The 22108-nt window shown below is 33.5% G+C and overlaps 1 protein-coding gene across 3 annotated transcripts in view; it reads right to left on the bottom strand.

Moving 5' to 3' along the window:
- The window catches only part of LOC138710218 (fat-like cadherin-related tumor suppressor homolog), a 369088-nt gene that overhangs the window by 55193 nt on the left and 291787 nt on the right, over positions 1–22108 (bottom strand). For all 3 annotated transcript variants that reach the window (XM_069840878.1, XM_069840879.1, XM_069840880.1), the window contains 6 exons: positions 19214–19375; positions 17670–17987; positions 13559–13840; positions 10946–11206; positions 8975–9151; positions 8302–8541 (listed from right to left, as the gene is read on the bottom strand). In XM_069840878.1, coding sequence (XP_069696979.1) covers positions 8302–8541; positions 8975–9151; positions 10946–11206; positions 13559–13840; positions 17670–17987; positions 19214–19375 — 1440 coding nt within the window. The remainder of the gene's footprint in view (positions 1–8301; positions 8542–8974; positions 9152–10945; positions 11207–13558; positions 13841–17669; positions 17988–19213; positions 19376–22108) is intronic.

The raw sequence follows: 22108 nt of genomic DNA, 5'->3' as shown, positions 1-22108 counted from the left end.
TCCCTATCCGGAGTTTATATAGGTCATTTTTGTGCGAAAATTTATCCCCAGATTAGCTCGTAAAACATTGCACTGAAGCTCAGTGAAAGGTAGCTGAACTTAACCCACCCCCTTCAAGTCGCTGACTGCATGGGGTGTGGGATAGTACTTATGAGGCGTTGAGACATCTTGCAATTGCTGTCAGTGCTTTTGAAACACTTGTAATTATCTCACTATCTGTAAGTCCTACATTTTTTTTTATTTGACAAAACTTACTCTAAATAATGAGTTCTATGGCTCCTGTCAATTAATGTACTATCTTATCTTCCACCCTGTACATGCTGTTCCAGTTGACTAACATCTATACTAGATGAAGGCTGAAAATCAACTGACTTTACACTCCCCTTCATTCGACGTTCTTGAGCATACACACCATCAAGGAGCATCAATAGGTACCAGGCATTTCAATGTCGTAACATGTCCTAAAATTTCGACCGAGGCTTGGAATTCCGTAGAAAAAAAATGTTGCCATGACTTATTAAGTGACTTAGATATACAGTGAATGACTTCATTGTCAAGTAACTAGGCATTGGACTACCACATCATCATCATCATCATCATCATCATCATCATCATCATCAATTCAATTCAATTCAATTCAATTCAATTCAATTCAATGGTGTACACAGGGGAGGGAGGGTCACCAGGCTGAAGTATCCCCCATTTATCAAGAAATATTTAAAAATTGTATTAGATTTAACTGTTTCTACCGAAAATGGCCAATATTTAAAATAACAAATTCTTTATATTTCTACTGACAACTTGTTGATTTGTAAATAAATTATGAAGCTACGTTCTCAACACAACAACTAGATTAATTTATTTAGGGTCGTCATTTGTTTACTCAGCCTGAAACAATGGAGAATGGATTTTGCTTTTATAACAACTTTTGGGAAGTCTAAATTAATTTTAAATTTCATAGTATTAAACAATAATTATTATTGTCTTTTAAATATGGTGCATGTAAATTATGGGCGAATTTGCCAAGAGATGTCCCCATCTTAAACAAGTGATCAGCATCATCAACATCCTGTCATGTGTTAGTCCTGGAAGAAATGTTATGCCTGAGGAAAGAATTTTCATGCCATCTTTTCATGGAGTGACCTAGCAAGTGTTTTTCATTTCGACAATACTTCATTATTGCCTTAGGGAAGCCAGGTGAATGAATTCTCATGGCGTGCTTCTTCTAGTTCTGTAGATATCTGGAGATACAGTCTAGATTTTTCTTCTGGTCCCATTTAGTGTAGCTGGCTGTTTGACACATGAATCTATAGTCATTACATTATATAGGCGAATTTTGTAGATCCAAGGAGATTAGATAACTTAACGAAGATAACAGCCTTAGACAACAATACAGAAAAAGAAAGGAATCACAATAAAATATTCTGGTTGACGAGTTGATTATTATGATGATTACCAAGTAAGATTCATTTATCTAAGTTCGGAACTAATGGACTAGCAGATTTAGATATGAAAATAAGAGGAAATTAAGTATAAAGTAGTAACCTGCCCCAAACATCATCTTTGTCTACTACAAATTCATTCAGACTAGCCGAGCATTAGAATACATTTTCTGGCATCTAATAAAGGCTTTCTTACTTAAAAATTACTAAATTGAACAGATTAAAAGAAACAAATTGAGTACAGGTATGAGGACTATCTGTAAGCAAGATAACAGAAATATGCAGACTGAACCTAATATATCTGTAAATTATCGTGCTATACAATTAACATTGCTCCAAGACAACATATATAACAGATAAGTTTGTTTATCCTGTTATTAAAAATGAAGAAAGAGTGAATTTCCAGCATGCTCCCTATAATGATGATGCCAACAGAAACAGCTCCTCGTGAATCACTCACTGAATATTTGGTGCCTTGCATATTTTTGTGCTATTTCATTCAAATAACTCTTACTAATATTGTGGTACATCAAATAGATATAATTTCATTTGAAAGAATAAGTGTGTGCAAATACAATAATAACAATGAAATTTGTTTTTAAATAATAATACATCCAGTGAGGTGAGCTAAGAAAGAGAAGTGGAAAATTTATTTCAGACAGAGGACTTTCTAGAAAAAGGGCTAGCAGGCATACATACACACACATGAAACATGAAAAGTAAATTCCCTCTCCCTTCCCATTTGGAACATGTCAGTAGAGGAACTTACACTGATTTTTCTTTTTGTCGAAAAATAAGTACCATTAAAGAAGTAAGATACGTAAAAAAATCGTACAACAATGAGTTAGCAAAATAAAAAGGTGAGAAATTTGGTTTAATATGGAAATACACAAACACAGAAAATAATAAAATGTATTTCATTAATATCAAAACTGCTATGTAAATCACTTATTTCATGTACTTATATATGAACCATGTTTAAGCAAAGCATTTTACTTTCTGTAGTCTTGTGATAAAGAGTATAATATCAGAATTAATAGTTAAAAGCTTAAATTAATACTATCAGCTCCAAAATTAGAAATGAAACAAGTTTTCAATAACAATAACTAAATATATATATATATATGTATTTTCATTTAAATATTTTATGTACAAATTTAAATAAAGTTATAGTACTCAAAATGAGGCATACGTTTAAGAGATAATGACACAAAGCTGGAAGGCTGCGGTTTCGATTCCCAATGGGGTCATGGATTTTCTCCATTGATCTAATCCTCCCAGTGACCCTAGGGCAGAGTTGCTCAGTGGACGAATACTACTGATGGAGGAATCGGATATTACAAATAAAGCTCTCCTCCAGTGATCTCCACTACTACAGTAGCTAGTAGAGAGAGCATACGGAGGGATTCGGAGCTCCGGAGGCAAGCAACAATCGAAAGAAGGAATTCTCAAGGATGATCGGCAGGCCGACTGAAGACGTGACTGGCAGTAGTTGTGAGATAACTAAAGTGGATATCCAACACATGGAAATTCTTTCGTTCAGTTTAAAGTAGCAGAAGTTTGTCAAGGAGCTTATTATTAAAATTGTTTGCAATTTTCATTATCGGTATTTTAAATTTTGTGTATTATTATTATTATCATCATCATTATTATTACTACTTACTTTCAAGTGGCTTTTAGAGAACCCAGAGGTTCATTTCTGCCCTCAAATAAGCCCATCATCGGTCCCTATTCTGAGCAAGATTAATCCAGTCTCTACCATCATATCCCACATCACTCAAATCCATTTAATATTATCTTTCCATCTATGTCTCGGCCTTCCCAACGGTCTTTTTCCCTCCGGTCTCCCAAACTAACACTCTATATGCCTTTCTGGATTCGCCCATTGGTGCTACATGCCCTGCCCATCTCAAATGTCTGGATTTAATATTCCCAGTTTTTATATTTCCATTTCGTACTATGTTCTGCTCACGAAACATAATCATATACATAGCCTTTTCGGGATTTACTTCCAAATCTATCTTTCTACTTGTTTCAAGTAAAATTTTCGTCTTTTCCCTAATAGTTTGTGGATTTTCTCCTAACATAATCACATGATCCGCATAAACAAGCAGCTGATATAACCCATTCATTTCCAAACCCTCTCTGTTATTCTGGACTTTCCAATAGCATATTCTGGAACAAAGTTAAAAAGTAAAGCTGATAGAGCATCTCCTTGCTTTAGCCCACAGTGAAATGGAAAGGCATCAGACAGAAACTCGCCTATACGGACTCTGCTGTAAGTTTCACTGAAATGCATTTTAATTAATTAATGAAAACTTAATTTAATGAAAATTCCAAAGTGAGCAGTGTGTTTGATTACTATGATCTTAAAAAATTGTAATTGTTAGACAATTACATCCCTTGATTACTTCCATTATATTATTTATATTTAACCGTCATCATTGACAACAATAATAACAGCAAGCTATATAACAATGTAGATAATTATTATATCAAATGTAACCCAACAAAAATATTTAATGACATACTTAATTTTGATAATTATATTGCTAACTAAAAACATCTTAATTTAAAACTGATTCATTTAAACATTCGTAGTATAAAAAAGAATTTCTCTGAATTTTGTGCCTTCTTACGATACTTTTCTTTCAATTCTGACATAATAGTACTTATTGAAACTTGGCTTCGTTATGATATAGGTTCTGACAAACAAAATTCTAATATGTTTACTAAACCTTGCAATTGTAATAAATGTGATGGCATTGTAGTGTATTTTAGAAATTATATTGAAGTGTCAGCTTTAGATATTGAAATTTTAAATTCAGATCGCATATATTTTACATTTAATTTCAACAATACTATTATTGAGTTAACGACAATATATAGGTCCCCCAGTTTAAACAAAGCTGAATTTATAAATGATCTGGAAACCTTTCTAATAAACGAGAAAAAAGTTAATAACCACATTATAGTTGGAGATACCAACATTCAAATTCTAGATGACTCTATGGATGACTTAGGGCATAGAAAGGCCTATATGAATATTAAATATGAATTCGGTTTTTGCCAGTTATTAAAATCCATAACTAGACCACAGTCGAAAAATTGTCTCGATTACATTTTCTTTAAAACCAATAACAAACTACTTGAATTTATACCAAGTGTATATCATAGCAATATTACTGACCATTACACTACTACTGCTTTAATTACATTTATTAATAAAGTAGATTTTGAAGACTTCGAAACTTATATATATAACAGTAATATCAATTATGATGACCTATTGTTAGATATAAGTAATGAAACACTGAATACTGTAATGAATTGTAATGATCCCAATAATGGTATCAAAAATTTTTACCAAATATAAAATAAGAATATTATAAAGCACACAAATAAAATTACTCAAAAAGTTTCTAGTGAGCTTAAAAAGATTAAACCATGGATTACAAATGATATAGTTAAATCAATCCATACGAGAGACAAACTCACAAACAAATTAAGAAAAGAACCATTTAATATTATTTCAAAAAACAAATTTAAAAAATTTCATAACATATTACCTAATGTAATAAAGAGAGTGAAAGTTAATTAATTATTTCTCTATCAAATCAAAAAAAATATAGCAATAATAATAAAATGTTTTGGCAAACTGTGCGAGAAGCAGCAAATATTGAAGTAAATAAAAACGAACATTTTAATGAAATTATTTCTCAAAATGGTATAATCTTAAGTGATAAAAAAAAACATATTGCAACAGAATTTAATTCCTATTTTACAGTGGCGTATACTGGTTAAAGGGTTTGGGCTACCGCTGACCCTATTATTACACAAAATATATCTAACAATTACTTTAATTTTAATTACTATGGTAAAACTAATAATACAAAATTATTACATTATGTTATATTATAAACTTTTTCTTTTGTAATTTCCTTGGGCTACCGCTGGTAGCCCCGGTAGCCCGCAAAATATGCCCCTGCTATTTTACAAACATTGGTTTGAATATTGTATCGTCTTTAAAAAACAGCAATTTTCTTAGCAATGTAACAGTAAATTTTTGTATATATCTTTACCCCATAATAGATGATGAAATAATCGATACAGCCAAAACTTAAAAAAATAAAGTATCACCTGGTCCTGAGAACGTAAGTGCTAAAATACTTAAGATGGTTATAAATTATATTGCCAAATCTCTAACTCATACTTTTTCATTTGTTTTCTAAATGGCAAATTCCCAAATGAATTAAAAAATGCAATTGTGAAACTATTTTTAAAACAGGAGACAAAAAGAATATGAACAATTATAGACCAATATCATTACTTTCATGTACCGGTATTTCAAAATTACTAGAAAAATGTAATTAAAGTTCGATTAATGAATTATCTTGATATACATAATATATTAAGTGATAATCAATTTGGTTTTCAAAAAAATTTCAGTACAGATAATGTAATATATCAAATTACTAAAAAATTGTTAGAGAATTTGATCTAGGTAAGAAATGTATTGGTATTTTCCTGGACATAAGAAAAGCATTTGGTATAGTGAAACATGATATCTTAATTGAGAAATTGGACTTATAGGAATCAAAGGTAATGCTTTAAACTTAATAAAATCGTATCTCAACGACAGAATTCAAATAACGAAAATTGACAATTATTATTCAAGTGAATCTTCAGTTCTTGGCCTTATTTTATTTTTAATATATATTAATGACGTATTAAAAATTGACTTACAACAATACAATGGTGTTCATTATTCTTATGCAGATGAAACAGTTTTACTTTTTGGTGGAAAAACCTGGTATGATATAATAATTCAAATAATGGACTTAAATTAATAAAAAAAAATTGGTTTGACATATCAACGAAAATAAAACCATAATTATTCCATTCTCATTATCTGAAAAATGTAACAAACCTCCTACATCTATAGTAAGTATTAAATTATATAACTCTAATTGTTGCCCTATACAATGTAAATATCCGATTATTAAGGAGGCCACTGAAGTTAAATGTTTAGGTATAATTTTCGACAGTCATTTAAAATGGAACCAATACATTAATTACCTTCGTAATAAATTACGTAAAATAATATATTATTTTGTTTTATTGAGGAAATACTTGTCAATAAGTTTATTACGCACAATATACTTAACTTTATTTCAATCGGTAATTATGTATGGAATTATAGGACGGGGTAGCTTATTGAAAACCAATTTTAATCCACTTTCTTTATTACAGAAGAAAATAATTAAAATATGTCTTCATAAACCTATTGATTCTCCATCTCAAAAATTGTTTTTAGATTTTAATGTTGTTAAAATAAGACAAATTTATTATATTGTATTAATAAAATTCATACATAAAAATCGAAATAATTTTGAATTGTATTTTCATTGTTATAAAACAAAAGGTATGCATTCTTTAAGATTGTTTGAACCAAAATGCAACACTGCTACTGTATTTAATCATAGTAGTAATTTAGACCCAAGAATATATACCTAACAAATTTATATTTAAATATCCCAATCTTGTCAATTCTAATAGTTCTAGTACTAAATTAAAAAAAAAAAAATTATGTATGGATTTTATAAATAATGAAAGATTGTAAATTTTGATTTATATATTCTTATTGTGTAGCAGATATAAGACAAATTATATTATATACTTCTTAATTTTAATTCAGGAATCCGCCCCTGAGCATGAGTTCTACAGGGGTGAGCTGAAGTTTTATCTGTTTATATTTTATGTTACAATTATTAGTAAAATAAATAAATACAAATTAATCGAACTAGTTTCTTGAGAATACCAAATTCAATAAGTATACCTATTATATAAAACTTCTCTCTTAACCGAGTCATATGTCTTTTTGAAATCTATGAATAACTGATGTAGGCTACTGTACCCTTATACTCCCATTTTTTCTCCAATATCTGACGAATACAAAAAATCTGATTAATAGTCGATTTATTACGTCTAAAACCACATTGATGATTCCCAATAAATGTATTCATTCATTCATTTATTTATTTTGCTAATAATTGTAACATTGTAACATAAAATATAATAGCCTATATACAGAAAGAGTACAACTCGTGCTCAGGTGAAGTTAATCTTCTCAAAAGAATATTGGACAAAATTTTGTACGACATAAACAAAAGTGATATTCCTCGAAAGTGACTGTTGTTATTATTATTATTATTATTATTATTATTATTATTATTATTATTATTATTATTGCTGCTGCTTTCATATGAAGTATGCATATGCTATTCTGTCAATCTTCGCTACCAAATTCTGTTTTGAGTAATTTCTTTAACTAATACCAAAGATTGTCTTTGCCCTCTTAATTTCACCTATAATTGTTCTTCTCTAACTTTCTTTTACCATTCTAATTCTACTGCTGTTTTATCTATAGTTCTATCTAATTTAAAATTCAAATTGTTCAGGCACCGTAAATATTGAGGATTGGCCCCACTTCTATATGAATCTTTTACTCAAAATGAACCCAAAATAATCTCCCTAAGGGAATCAATAATTTTAACAATAATTGTCTCAGAATAAATGTTGATGTGAATGTATGAATGTGCCAGAGCCCTTATTCATTAATACTCGTGTCTTTTCCTTAGTTCAATCAATGAGACAAACACAGATGGATGAGTAAACAGAATGCATTCAGTAATATCAGCTTACCTATATCACGGTCAGTAGCATGGACTTTGGTTACCAGGCTCCCGACCTGGGCGTCTTCAGGCAGTATGAATAGAAATGAAGGTGTAAGGAGTACGTGTATCTCATAGCACGTTATCATGAAATTGATATGCAAGTAACAACACAGTCAACTCACCAATGTCGCGATCAGTGGCATGCACCTTGGTCACAAGACTGCCAACCTGCACGTCTTCTGGCAAAGTGGCACTGTACGACTCGAGGGAGAAGCGTGGGGCATTGTCGTTGAGGTCCGAGATTAGCAGTTCAAGCTGTGACGAGCATTCCCACCCAGGCTTGTCTCGGTCTTGGACATGAGCTGTCAGTTGGAATTTTGACTGCTGCTCACGATCCAAAGGACGCACTGTCTTCAGATGTCCTGGTTCAATTCAGAATAACCCAAAATAAGTAGAAAATAAATTACAAATTACAGCTAAGTTGGTTCTGTTAGTGGAGGGATGGGCTATGAACTGGAAGAGTTCAGGTTCAAACTCAGAGGCAGATGGGGATTTTATATTGGCATAACTTGTAAAAAGGTTCCAAATTTTTTCTTCATAAATTTGAGAAATTTTTCCCTGCCCACATTGTCCAAACAAATATTAAAAATATAGGTTTCAATTTATAATTAATTTAATGAAAATATTAATAGAGGGAAATGGCAGCAAAATAAACAATACACACATTATTGAGCCTTTCCAAAGAGTCTCAGAGCTAATGGAATGTTTATGTAAGCTTCGAACTCAATGAGCACTTGTCTCACTCAGTCCATAAATCATTTCTTGCTACTTCTCTTATTATTTGTTACTATATACCTGCAGCCTTGTCGAGAGCAAAATGATCAGCTCCCTCTCCAGTGAGATAGAATCGGAGATTGGCATTGGGTTCCTCGTCAATATCTGTTGCCAAGACAGTCAATACATAACTGCCAGGATGAACACCTTCGGACAGAACTTCACGATACCGATAGCGTAAGCAGTAGGGTGGGTTGTCTGTAAGGCAATCACAAGCATAATTACGTGAACGAAGATATCATTTAGACAAATTGGAATGTGTAGAACTTAAAAGCATAATAAAGTATAACGAAAATCTGGAAATCATGATAGAAAATTTTAATTTCAGAGTTTCCCCACTCCCACTTGCAAGTAAAACAAATGCAGAGAAACGAAGAAGGAGAAGAAATTATTTTAAAATGTATATATTTATTTTCTATATGAAAAAAATCAAAGAACAGCATATATTGCTTGAAAACCTCAAAGAATGACTGTTACTAGATTTTAAAGATCAATCTTGGAGTTATTTTCGATAGTAAGTTAACATGGAGCAACCATTTGAAATACATTTCTGAAAAAGCTCGTAAAAGATTCTCCCTTCTAAAAAGACTAGCAGGAAAGAAATGGGGATGCTCTAGGAATACTTTGAACACTACATACAAAATGTTTATACAGGCAGTGCTGATATACTGCGGAGAAATTTTAATTGCTTCACCTTTCATAAACGACATAGAATATGTTCAAAACCAAGCTCTCAGACTCATTACTGGTGGAATCAAAACAACTCAAATAGATTCTATGAGATTCCTCACTAATATTAACAGCATCAAAATGACAATAGAAGAAAAAGCACTGATTCATTATGAAAAGCTCATCAGATTACCAGAAAACAATTGGCATTCATACAGTCTTCTCTGTAGATTGAAAACTCAAAAAAGTTTCATATCCATTGTTCAAGAATTAAAACAGAAAATCAATATCCCGAATTTAAAAGAAAACTTACAAATTAAACCAAACCCTTTAACTCTATTAAATATAGAATATAATCTAAATTTAACAGAAGAAATACTGAAATCAGAAGTAAACACTGAAATACTGAAACAATTGTCTTTAGAGACAATTAATATTAGGTACCCTGCACAAAACTGGCTTCATTTATACACCGACGGATCCTTGATCTCCAGAGAACAAGGTGCCGGTGCAGGTGTTATGTGCTGTTTCTTCTCACTTTATAGATCTCTTGGGTATGGAACAACAAGTTTTGATGGTGAAATCATTGCAATAAGTGAAAGTCTCAGGAATCTCCTATGCCACATCAATAAATTTAGGAATGCAGTTATATTGTCAGACTCCAAAGCAGCTATTCTATCAATAGTCTCTAAACACACACCTTCATCTCAAACAGCAGAAATAACTAAAATGCTCTCTCAATTAATATCACTCAATAAAAGAATTGTATTCCAATGGATATCATCCCATTGTGGAATCCTGGGAAACGAGAATGCGGATGCTTTAGCAAAGAAGGGCAGCACTGCTACTTACAGACCTGTTACTAAATCTATGTATTACTCTGTGAAAAGATTTATTAAATCTACATACTTAGACTTCAACAAACAAAATTTGATAACACAATCCCAAGGGAAAAAATGGAACTCTCTGCATTAAAATCCACAGTTAATTCCCGATTTACCACGAAAATCGTCTGTAGCTGCATTTAGATTGGCAACAGGCCATGATTGTTTGCCCAAACACCTGCATAGAATTGGAATATATCAGTCCCCTAACTGCCCATTGTGCAACTCAAACCAAGAAATGGATTCGGAACACCTCACCATGACTGATCATGATAATATCTTTGAAAAATATTGGAGTACAAGAGGTCAAATGGCTTTATTGTCAAACGCCTGTCATTAGAAAACAACAACAACAACATATTTTAAAGATCATACATTTTCATGATACCGAGAAATATTACTCAAATAAAGAAGTAAATAAACTGCCTCTTTCACTCACCATTAGCATCCAGGATATCAATGGTGACTTTAGTTGTTGCAATGAATTTGCCATCAGTAGCTGTGACATCTAGCACGTAGTTACTGACACTTTCTCTATCCAGAGGTTTCGCAACGTACACTTCTCCAGTCTGACGAATTTGGAACTGTGATCTGGGATCTCCACCAGTGATATAAAATTCAACAGGTGACACAAGGTCTACATCACGGTCGGTGGTATCCAGCTGCACCACAACAGTTCCAGGCAGGGCGTCCTCATTCACTGTATACAAAACAAGACACAGTTACACAAGCAACCAGTTAAAAAATTGTTATACAATAGTAGGTCATGGAACGAGATTTGTGTTATTGTAAAACTGGTGGAAAGGGCTTTTGTTATATTATTTTAACTAGCTGTACCCGTGTGCTCCGCTGCACTTGTTAGAAATAAATATAAAGTAATTACATAATTAAAATAGGACATCTGGACCAGGGAACAGTCGTGTTTGATAGAAGGATAAATCGTTTAATATGTCGCTTAATTTAAATTGTATTTAAATAATTAAAATGCGATCATTTTGGTCCAGAGACCACTCATTTAGTGCAATGATAATTCCTTTAACATATTTCTTAATTGTTATTACATGTAAATAATTAAAATATGATCATTTGGTTCAGAGAACATCCGTTTTTGATGCAATTTGGTCCCATCAAAATTTTGCTTGGAATGAAACGTATCGGAAATCATTTTTAAAGAAACCTTTGTTATGCAACATTTTTCACAAAAATTAATAATAAGAGAGATATTTCGATTTATTTAATTCAAGCCCCCTTATAACCTCCCTTTTAAATAAAGTATTTTGAATGCCATATAGCCTAAAATCTAAGTTACAACGAACTTAATTTATATTTCAATTTTCATATAAATCAGTTCAGCCATTATCGCGTGAAAAGGTAACAAACATCCAGACAGACAGACAAAAATGTCAAAAAAGCGATTTTCGGTTTCAGGATGGTTAATTATACATGTAAACACCAATTATTTTTGGAAAATCGAATATTACCAGAAAAATTTTGGCTACAGATTTATTATTAGTATAGATATGTGAGAGTGTGTGTGCATGTTTGTGTGTATGTGTTCTCCACGCTCATTGAACTAAACCCATAAGAATATCGCAATTCATACACACAGAGAATTAAATATGTAAAATTAGCAAAAGAAGCTGTGAACTGCCTACCAAAAGGAAGGACCTTGGATGAATAACCACACTTGACAACATTCAAATACAATTTTTGCCTATACAACACCATGGCAAGACCCATACTTTGTTATGGTAATGAGGCATGGGCATTAACCAGGGAGAGGTTACTACATACAATGTCATTCAGGTGGCCGCATACCCGGCATTTTGCTAAGGCTAGCGCTGTATTGGATTTCTTGTTATAACTTTCGAGAGGGGTGAAATATCTATTTAAAGTGGCAACAGGTATTTTCTTAAAACTTAAGTATTTATTTTGCTGTATCATAATGTATAGTTTCTTTGAAAGGAATGTCCATACCTGCTTTAATACTTCCCAGCTATATTATGTTTAACTGGCTTTTGTTCTGCACAGTATAAGTTTTTGTTTTATTTTAGAAAAGGTTAAGTTGCCAGGCGAAGTACCTGCATTCAAGGAAAGGTTTATGAACTTTAAAGTGAAATAATAATCCCGAATAGAATTAGAAGTCACTGACTTTACAAAGACAGTTCTTTACACGACAATAGCTACCAATCCGACAAATATTTTCTCTATCAAAAAAAAATTCTCCTAGCAGGTAATAGCCAACATTTATAAAGTCAGCTAGAGAGAGGGACAAACTTACTACCCCTTCCATTTTGATGTGATTGTCATTTGAATTTCATATTCAGCAAAATATTCACATAGCGACCAACGCTGGGTTAAAGAAGAAAGATGTAAGTAAACAGCTAATTAAATTAAATATACGAGAAAGAGAGCAGGATATACAGAAGTAATGAGGATGAATTAGAGCCTGTATTGCATCACATACAACATTATCAGAACAAATGGATAAATCATCTGCATCGCATGCGTATGAATAGAATCCCAAAAGCCATGTTTCACTATCATCCAAATGAGAAGAGATCTTTAGGTAATCCAATGAAACGTTGCCTAATACTTGAAGAAGAAGCAGATGAAGAAGAAGAAGAAGAAAATGAGAAGTCATAGTTACCTCGAATCATTAGGCACATAATGACTGTTACACATACAACATACATAAAAACCTTTTTCCACTACTTACAGACCTGTTACTAAATCTACATATTTAGATTGGCAACAGGCCATGATTGTTTGGCCAAACACCTACATAGAATTGGAATATATCAGTCCCCTAACTACCCATTGTGCAACTCAAACCAAGAAATGGATTCGGAACACCTCAAAATCTATGCTTCAGTGGCTGCCCATGATAATATCTTTGAAAAATATTGGAGTGTAAGAGGTCAAATGACTTTATTGTCAAACGCCTGGCATTAGAAAACAACAACAACCTTTTTCCACCATTCTTGATCATTACAGTTTCTTCATACAGCATTACAAACAAAGAACAATCTTGGCAAAATGATATACTTACCTGCTGCTAGATAGTGTCGATTCGAGAATAAGGGAGGATTATCATTGTAATCCTTAAGTTTGATGTACACAGTGGTGCGGGCAAAGTGTTTGGGGCTGCCGTTGTCAGTGGCCACAACCTGAAACATGTAGTCTGGCTGGCGTTCTTTGTCCAGTTGCACTAGTGTGGTAATCCAGCCCGTGTATGCATCCACTGCAAACACATTTGCTAGCTCCCCAATGTCTGACCCAAAAGCATAGCGCACTTCTCCATTACTTCCTTGATCACGGTCGTGGGCTATCACTACAAACACAAATACATTGTACTTAATACATTGCCTGAATTATTTTTTTCAACTACTAGAGGCTACCACAGTATATTATTTTGCATAATATCTATAAAAATAGATTATAACGCAAATATACCATACATTATATAGTATTTTGAATGTCAACAGTAATATTCATAATCATAAATCATGAGCATATCCTCCACAGTCCTGAGACAATTGTTTTATTTTTGAAGTTCAATATAATTCTACACTTCGAAAAAAAAAAAAAGTGAGCAACATGAGGAAAAATGCTGAAAAAATTCTGCAGGTTACAATTAGGGCACAAATGCATGTATATTATACTACATCTTATATCATAATCATGTATGAAGTTATACTATACTCTCAGGACTTAGGAGGATAGAATAATGAGAAGGTAAAACTGAAATTTATGACAACCTCAATGATCCGTTTTAATGGGTGGGCCATAGTGAACAGTTAAATGTCCACTCTAAGCTTGCGATTGCTAAGAAATGTTCGAGCAAGTAGGTGCAAAGTGAAATTTGTATGATAATTCAAAGGAAATTAAATTGTTTATTTAAATTTGACAGAGAAAGGAAAGAAAATTATGCAAACAGCGAAATTGCGCCATCATGAGGCACAATTCAGAAAATGGAAAAGATCAGTGCAAGCAATTACCATTCAAAAATTGTGCTCTTTGTTTGGTGATGGATAATCTGCAGAACTCTTAACCCTTCAGTGTCGTAATTTGTGACACCAGTACTCGCGCGGATTACATTTGTAATCCATATCTTTCTTTTTTAATAATCAAACTTTTGTACATATGAATATGTAATTTTACGATATATATATATATATATATATATATACCTCAAAATCTGTGCTTCATTGGCTGGTCATGATATCTTTGAAAAATATTGGAGTGCAAAAGGTCAAATGACTTTATTGTCAAACGCCTGGCATTAGAAAACAACAACAACAATATATATATATATATATATATATATATATATATATATATATATATATATCAGTAACATTACTGATTCTATTAAACTGTTTGTGATATAACAGTGTAACACTATTTGAAATTTAATATTTAAATCAGTGATGTCAATATAACATAATGAGTGTATTATGACGTTAAGAATGTAATTAAAAAGTCTATTGTTATTATATAGACTTTACTGTTAGTTATTATAAACTACACTCTAGAGTTATTTCCTACTCCTAAAATGAAGTCAATATTGGGTTCAAGTACATGTCTGTTTCATACAGTGAGACCAGACGTCCTCTTTTGTCCGGACATGTCCTCCTTTTTAGACCTTTGTCTGGGATCTGGGCAGATTTAAAAAAAAATTAAAAAATGTCCTCCTTTTCGTAACTTATATGCCTGATATTTTAAAATTATTTGATTTGACTCATTTTTCAAGTAATTTGTCTGTAGATGGCAGCAGTAGCAATTGAATACACTCTTTGCCAACGATCATAACTCTCTTTCCTCCTCCTTGTTATGGTCATTGCTCAGAGGTAGCTAGTAAATCGAGAGATCGAGGTGCGAATATAAATCTAAAAATATTTTTTCTGTCCACTTTCATATGTAGCTACGTAACTGTAAAGTGGTTATTAATAAGTTTTTTCACAATTATTTTGTAATAAAATAGATATTAACATATTCTTAAGTATGATACAAGCCTTTTAAGGCCCGTAACACACTACACTGAGAACTATGAAGTACATGTAATATATGTGGAGACAGCTAGCAATGCTTCTGTCTTTACAGTACAGCTAGAAATATGTTGGTACACAGTGGAGCCATCTCTGTATAGATGATTAAAACACGAATTTTATTATGCCATACAGAAGATAGTTTGAACAAAGACCTTATATACAATACTAAACAGAACTTTGGGTTTTATATGCTCTGACAGAAATGAAGTTACATAAATTTGAACATCTGACTTTCTACTAAATGTTCAATTTCATTCACGTAATATAAATTTTATAGGCTACTATTAGGTTAGTTACCTGTGGGAGTGGGAAACATACATGGTGGGGTAGCTATGCTTCAAAAAAATCGCTAACCGACCAATGTCAGCTATACCTTATTCCAAGCATCCGTGCTAAAGGAAAGTATGTTCCATAGCTCGATAAATGTATTATACATATTTCTCGCTTAAATCTGTACTGTAAATATTTTGTAATAAAATAGATATTGACACAATTTAAAGTATAATATAGGCCTAAGCCTAAATCTAAGTACATATTTTCTGTCCTCTTTTTCGAACAATGTCCTCCTTATTGAAGCTTTGTGTCCTCTTTTTTATCAATGTGAATCTGGTCATCCTAGTTTCATATGAGAAGTCACTGTTCTGCATTATCAAATATGTCCACGTAATCATTTATACTTCAGGATGAAATAACTACTGCAACAACGGAAAATAAGTGTAAAAATGTCTTATGAACTGCTTATAGGAATAACTGAAATTATAAATAAGGAAATCGAAAATATGTTCTTCTATTCTTTAATATTAAAAACATTTTTCATTTGTAATCCACTCTAAAAAAAATACATACTGCTACACAGAAAAAAGTCTTAATTCCATCTAGTCCTCCAGACATCAGGACTAAACTGTAACAGGAAGGTACTGAAAATTTCACGCTATGCAGAAATGTGATGACGTAATAAACAGCAGTGGGTTACAAATGTACACCGTGCAAGTACTGGAGGGTTAAAATTGAGAGATGAATAGTCGAGGTCCTATAGCATTACATAAAAGGAGGAAAAATTAAATTAAGAACTGTGAATCTAAAAATGGAATCCATTGACATATATTGATCTACATAAAAAGGCAGAAGATCACGTCAAAGTGATGAAGAAACAATAATGTCATAAGTAAATTCTCTAATACAGCCATGGATAAACACTCGGTCAAGTTGCCAAGTGAGAAATTGAAATATGTGTCTGTCCGTCTGTTTCTGTGATGATGGTGAAAGTGATGATTAGTGGAAAGAAAGAGGAGAAGAAGAAAGTCAGGGACAGTAAAGAAGAAAGCAGAAGAGAAACAGGAAGTGAAAGAGAAAGGGGAGACTTTCGCTTGGCTTTACAAGGACAGGTCCTTACACTTAGGCACAGTTTGGCTCATTGTGCGTCCTATAAATGCAGCGATTGTTCAAAACCGACAGGTGGCCTGGGTGGCATTCGTGAATCCGACACTGACAGGTGAGCCATCCTGTCTCAGCTTCTGTTATAGCCAGGTCTCGTTTCACAGACAAGTAGCCTCATAAGCCCCAGAGCCCCAAGCCCTTCCTATATCAGTATCGGAAATCTGTACTATCCCCAAGACTTCATCTCAACCTATTTTTACTACTGCAGATGATAGATGAAGTGAGGGGGAGATGGAGTGTGTTATTGGAATGATAGAGGACAATGGGAGTACCCCGAGAAAACCCTCTGCAACGTCTGTTTTGTCCACCACAAATTCCATCACGACCTGGCCGGAGATCTAATCTAGACCACCTGAATGGAAGACTAGCATGCTAAGAACTTCAGCCTTAGATGCAGCTGAGAAAGGGGAGGAAAAATAAAGATGGTAAGGGAAAAGGAAAAGAAGAGGAGAAAGAAAGTAGGAGGAAGAATACAGAGGGAAAGAAAAAGAGAACCGAAAGATGATAAAGACGACAAAATTTGGGAAAGGAGTAAGAATGTGATGAGAATGCAGATAACGACAATGAGCTCAGAAGGAGAAAAGTAACAATGTAGATGACAAGACAATGAGGATCATGATGATGGTGATTATAAAAGGCACATCGTCATCAGTCATCACAACAAATATTTACCTTTAAGAATAGCTGTGCCTTCCTCAACATTTTCAGCCAGTGTGAGCCGATAAGGGCTACTCTCAAATTCAGGAGCATGATCATTTTCATCCAGGACCTTAAGAGATACCTCAGCAAGAGCAGTCAGAGGGGGGCTGGAGTCGGTCTCTGCAAGTATAGCCACAACATGGGAGTCACGGAGTTCGCGGTCCAGAGTTCGAGCAAGGGACAATTGTCCCTGAGCATCCACAGCAAACAACGGCACGTCCTCACTGCCAGATACAAGTCGGTAGTGTACTGAAGTGTTGGTCACCATTTTTAACTTCGTTATGACAGTACCTGCAATATGAAGAATATCAGTATATACCTTTCCTACAGATAATGTGGAAAAATTCCATATACATATCTCTAGGTTGGCAATTGTATGCCTGTCATTGACAATCATATCTCTACATACCACAGTGTAAATATGACTTTGTCCATCTTTTGCTTTTAAGAATGACAGTAATGAACTGAAAAATGGTGAAATGAGTGCACAGAAAATGTACATTTTCTCCAGAATCGTTTTTAATTACAATCCCCTATTAAAATACCGGTATCCAAGATTTGAATATTGGCAGCATGGAAAATCAATGCAGCAGCCAGATATCTAATTGTGAGCTAAATCAACTTACTGAAATATTAATCTACTTTTCTTTTACATTTCATGGTACAGGTATTTTACTGTTTTTACTACAGTTACACTTTGGGATTCCAGTATGCTATTTTAAATAATATACATCTTTCCATTCTTAACAAATGTTCCATCCATTTTTACAACTTTCTCATTTATTAATTATTTGTAACTAATTGCTTGAGAGAGAGAGAGATAGAGAGAGATAGAAATATAGAGATATATATAGAGATATAGAGAGATAGAGAGAGATATATAGAAAGATATATAGAGATATATAGAAAGATATATAGAGATATAGAGAGAGATATATAGATATATATATAGAGAGAGATAGAGATATATAGAGAGAGATAGATACATAGAGATATAGAGATGGATGGATGGATGGATGGATGGATGGATGGATGGATGGATGGATGGATGGATGGATAGATGGATAGATAGATAGATAGATAGATAGATAGATAGATAGATAGATAGATAGATAGATAGATAGATAGATAGATAGATAGATAGATAGATAGATAGATAGATAGATAGATAGATAGATAGATAGATAGATAGATAGATAGATAGATAGATAGATAGATAGATAGATAGATAAGATAGATAGATAAGATAGACAGATAAGATAGATAGACAAGATAGGTAGGTAGGTAGGTAGGTAGGTAGGTAGGTAGGTAGACAGACAGACAGACAGACAGACAGACAGACAGACAGACAGACAGACAGACAGACAGACAGACAGACAGACAGACAGACAGACAGACAGACAGATAGATAGATAGATAGATAGATAGATAGATAGATAGATAGATAGATAGATAGAGAGAAGGGGGGGGCGAAATCCTCATAAGGCTTATATAATATTAAGTGATCCAATACAAACCTGGAGGTGAATTTTCTGAGAAGAAGAATTTATCATCCTTGCGTTCAAACATAGGGGCTACATCCTGTGCACCCATCACATATACATCAACTGGAACATTGGTGTAGAGGGGAGGTGAACCTCTATCTTGAGCACGGACAAAAAACTGGAAAACTTGGTTCTCTGTAACAAAATACGTTTAAATCATGCGCGGCTTGCAAGGTGAAGTGACTGAAGTGGCTCTTCACCTACATTTTAAAATTATAATCGCAATAATTACACATTTTCATCTTATCATAGTTATAACCTGCTCACAAATCTCCTATCGCTATCTGAAAAACGAAAGCCTCGTGAAGCATCTGAGTGTATCGCTGCAAACTTTCCCTTTCGTGTCGCTTGCTGACACTCACCCCCTATATAATGTAAGAGTAGCTACTGGTTTTCAAGAAGAAACGCTTCTTTTCCCACATTTCTAGTACACAGCCCTGTTGTAGGTTGCCATGGTAATAAGCATTGACCCTCCAAGACTAGAAGAGCCGTTCCTTTGCCTATTCAAGGAATAAAGAAACAGGTTTCTAAACACCCCTCGCTTGTCCAACCCGCCGAACCCCAACAAGGCGACAAGTGCAAACCCATTGTCACTTTTATCCATTTCTTGCTGAGAGAAACAAGTTAATTTTGTTATTTGTGTATTATTTAGTGATGTTCATAAGTGATTTTGCGAGTGACTCCAGAAAATGATGTAGTGTGTAATTAGAGACACTGTTTCCTCGTTGGCGCGAGGAAGATAAGAGAGACTTATTAGTGTTTAATAGCCCCACTCCACATCTGTGTCTGTTAAAAAACAAAAAAGTCCGGAAATTCTTACCAATTACACTTTAAAAGTACCTGGTATGGGGAGTATACCTGGTTATGTGGCAGTGTTTTCCTATAAAAACTTTTCTGCTGGGCTTGTCTTTTATTAGGAGTGAAAAAAAAGTTTGGAATAACGCAGGGTTTGGCGATTTTGCGAACTCATCTCGTGCATTTCACAAACATGGGGATTCGGGTGAGCATTTGAAGTGCGTATTGCAATTGAAACAAGTCGAAAGAAATTTTGAACTCAATTCGTGATGCTTTACAGGAATCGTCCTTATTGTATATTAAAATATTTAATGAGAATGTTCAGTTAAACAGGAGCTTCATGAAAGTTGTGGTTCAAGCTGTTATATATTTAGCGAAACAAGAGTTGCCATTTCGAGGACATGATGAACAGGTTTCGTCACATAACCGCGGTAATTTCAAAGAACTGCTCCAAACTTTGCTCTCCGTAAGTTCCGACGAAGTTAGAAATCAATACAATAAAATTAAATGTGTATTCAGCGGCGAGTCTAAGACAATACAGAACGAACTAATTGAATGTATTTCAGACTACGTATGTAACCAAATCAAGAAAAAAAAAATAAAACCGATTTTTTTTCATTGCAAATTGACGATGCGACGGATGTTGGACAAAACTGTCAATGCTCTATAATAGTAAGATTCGTGACTTCACATGGTAAACTGGTGGAGCTTTTCTTAGGTTTTTATGACGTAAGTTCTGATCAGACTGCACAAGCCTTGTTTGAACTAATAGACAGCATCTTAGGGCCTTTGAATTATCGTAATAAATTGATAGGACAGTGTTACGATGGCGCTAGTGTAATGTCAGGGCACTTAAATGGCCTACAGAAAAAAGTCAAAGATGAAGTTCCTCAAGCTATTTTCATTCATTGTCTAGCACATCGTTTGAATTTAGTTCTGCAACAGAGTTGCAACAGTATTTCAAGTTGCCGAACTTTCTTTGCAAACCTAAGTGGAATTCCCACTTTCTTTCATCATTCAGGTAAACGTAACCACATTCTAAATTCGATAGTTGGAAGGCGAATTCCAACAGCTGTGGAAACGAGGTGGACATCGAACTTCAAAATACTCAAAACAGTAGTAGAGAACTGGGACGGTTTAAAAGAGGTTTTTGAAGAAATAAAAATAAATCCTGGAACTGACAGTACTCCATCCGTGAATGCAGAGAGTTCTTGAATAACACGAATGACTTTGAATTTAGTTTTTTGGCTCTGGTTTTTTATGACATATTCAGTCTAACTGATGTTTTGTATGATGTTCTATAAAAGAAATGTTTAGATATAAGTTACCATGTAGCTAAAATTCGTGGTACTTACGATTTGATTAATAGTAAAAGAAATGAAGAATACTGCAACAAAACATTTCGTAATGCAAAAGTGAGAAGTAACTGCAGCCATAAAAGACAGCATGCCCAATTATCCGATGAAGACATTTTCTTCAAATACAAATCATTGTTTTACGAGATAGTAGACAATATTCTGTCACAAATTAATACTAGGTTTCATGATTTGAACAAAGTATCAATTCTAAGTTTGGTAGATACAACAAAATTTAAAGACTATTCTAAAGAATTTCCATCAGGTGCTTTGCGGAACTTGATTGAGTGCTACCTATTCATATTTAAAAAAAATTAACATTTACAAAATGAACTTGAACTTCTTTATGGTGATAGCAATTACAGTGGCGTTAACGCTTTGAAAGCATTCGCAATGTTATGTCAGAGTGATGTTCATCAAGACGTATTCCAGGAAGTGTGTAGTTGTTTCCACTTGTAGTGTCTTTGCCATTCACCAGTGTGTCTGTAGAAAGAAGTTTTTCGTGTCTAAAGAGAATACAGACTTATTTGCGGAATGCAATTTCCCAGCAGCATTTATCCTCCTTGGCCAAGATTTCTATTCATAGAGAACTTCTTTCGGAACTTGAATGACAACCCAGCTTTTTAGATGACATCATTGACAAATTCGCGGCCCTGAAGAACAGGAGAATAGACCTACTCTACAAGAGATAAGGTAACATAGAAAAAATATTGTGACA

Source organism: Periplaneta americana, chromosome 12 (assembly GCF_040183065.1).
Source record: "Periplaneta americana isolate PAMFEO1 chromosome 12, P.americana_PAMFEO1_priV1, whole genome shotgun sequence".
In the NCBI taxonomy this organism is placed as follows: domain Eukaryota; kingdom Metazoa; phylum Arthropoda; class Insecta; order Blattodea; family Blattidae; genus Periplaneta; species Periplaneta americana.
Note: the sequence above shows the minus strand (reverse complement) of the source record. Positions and strands in the feature narration are given on the sequence as shown.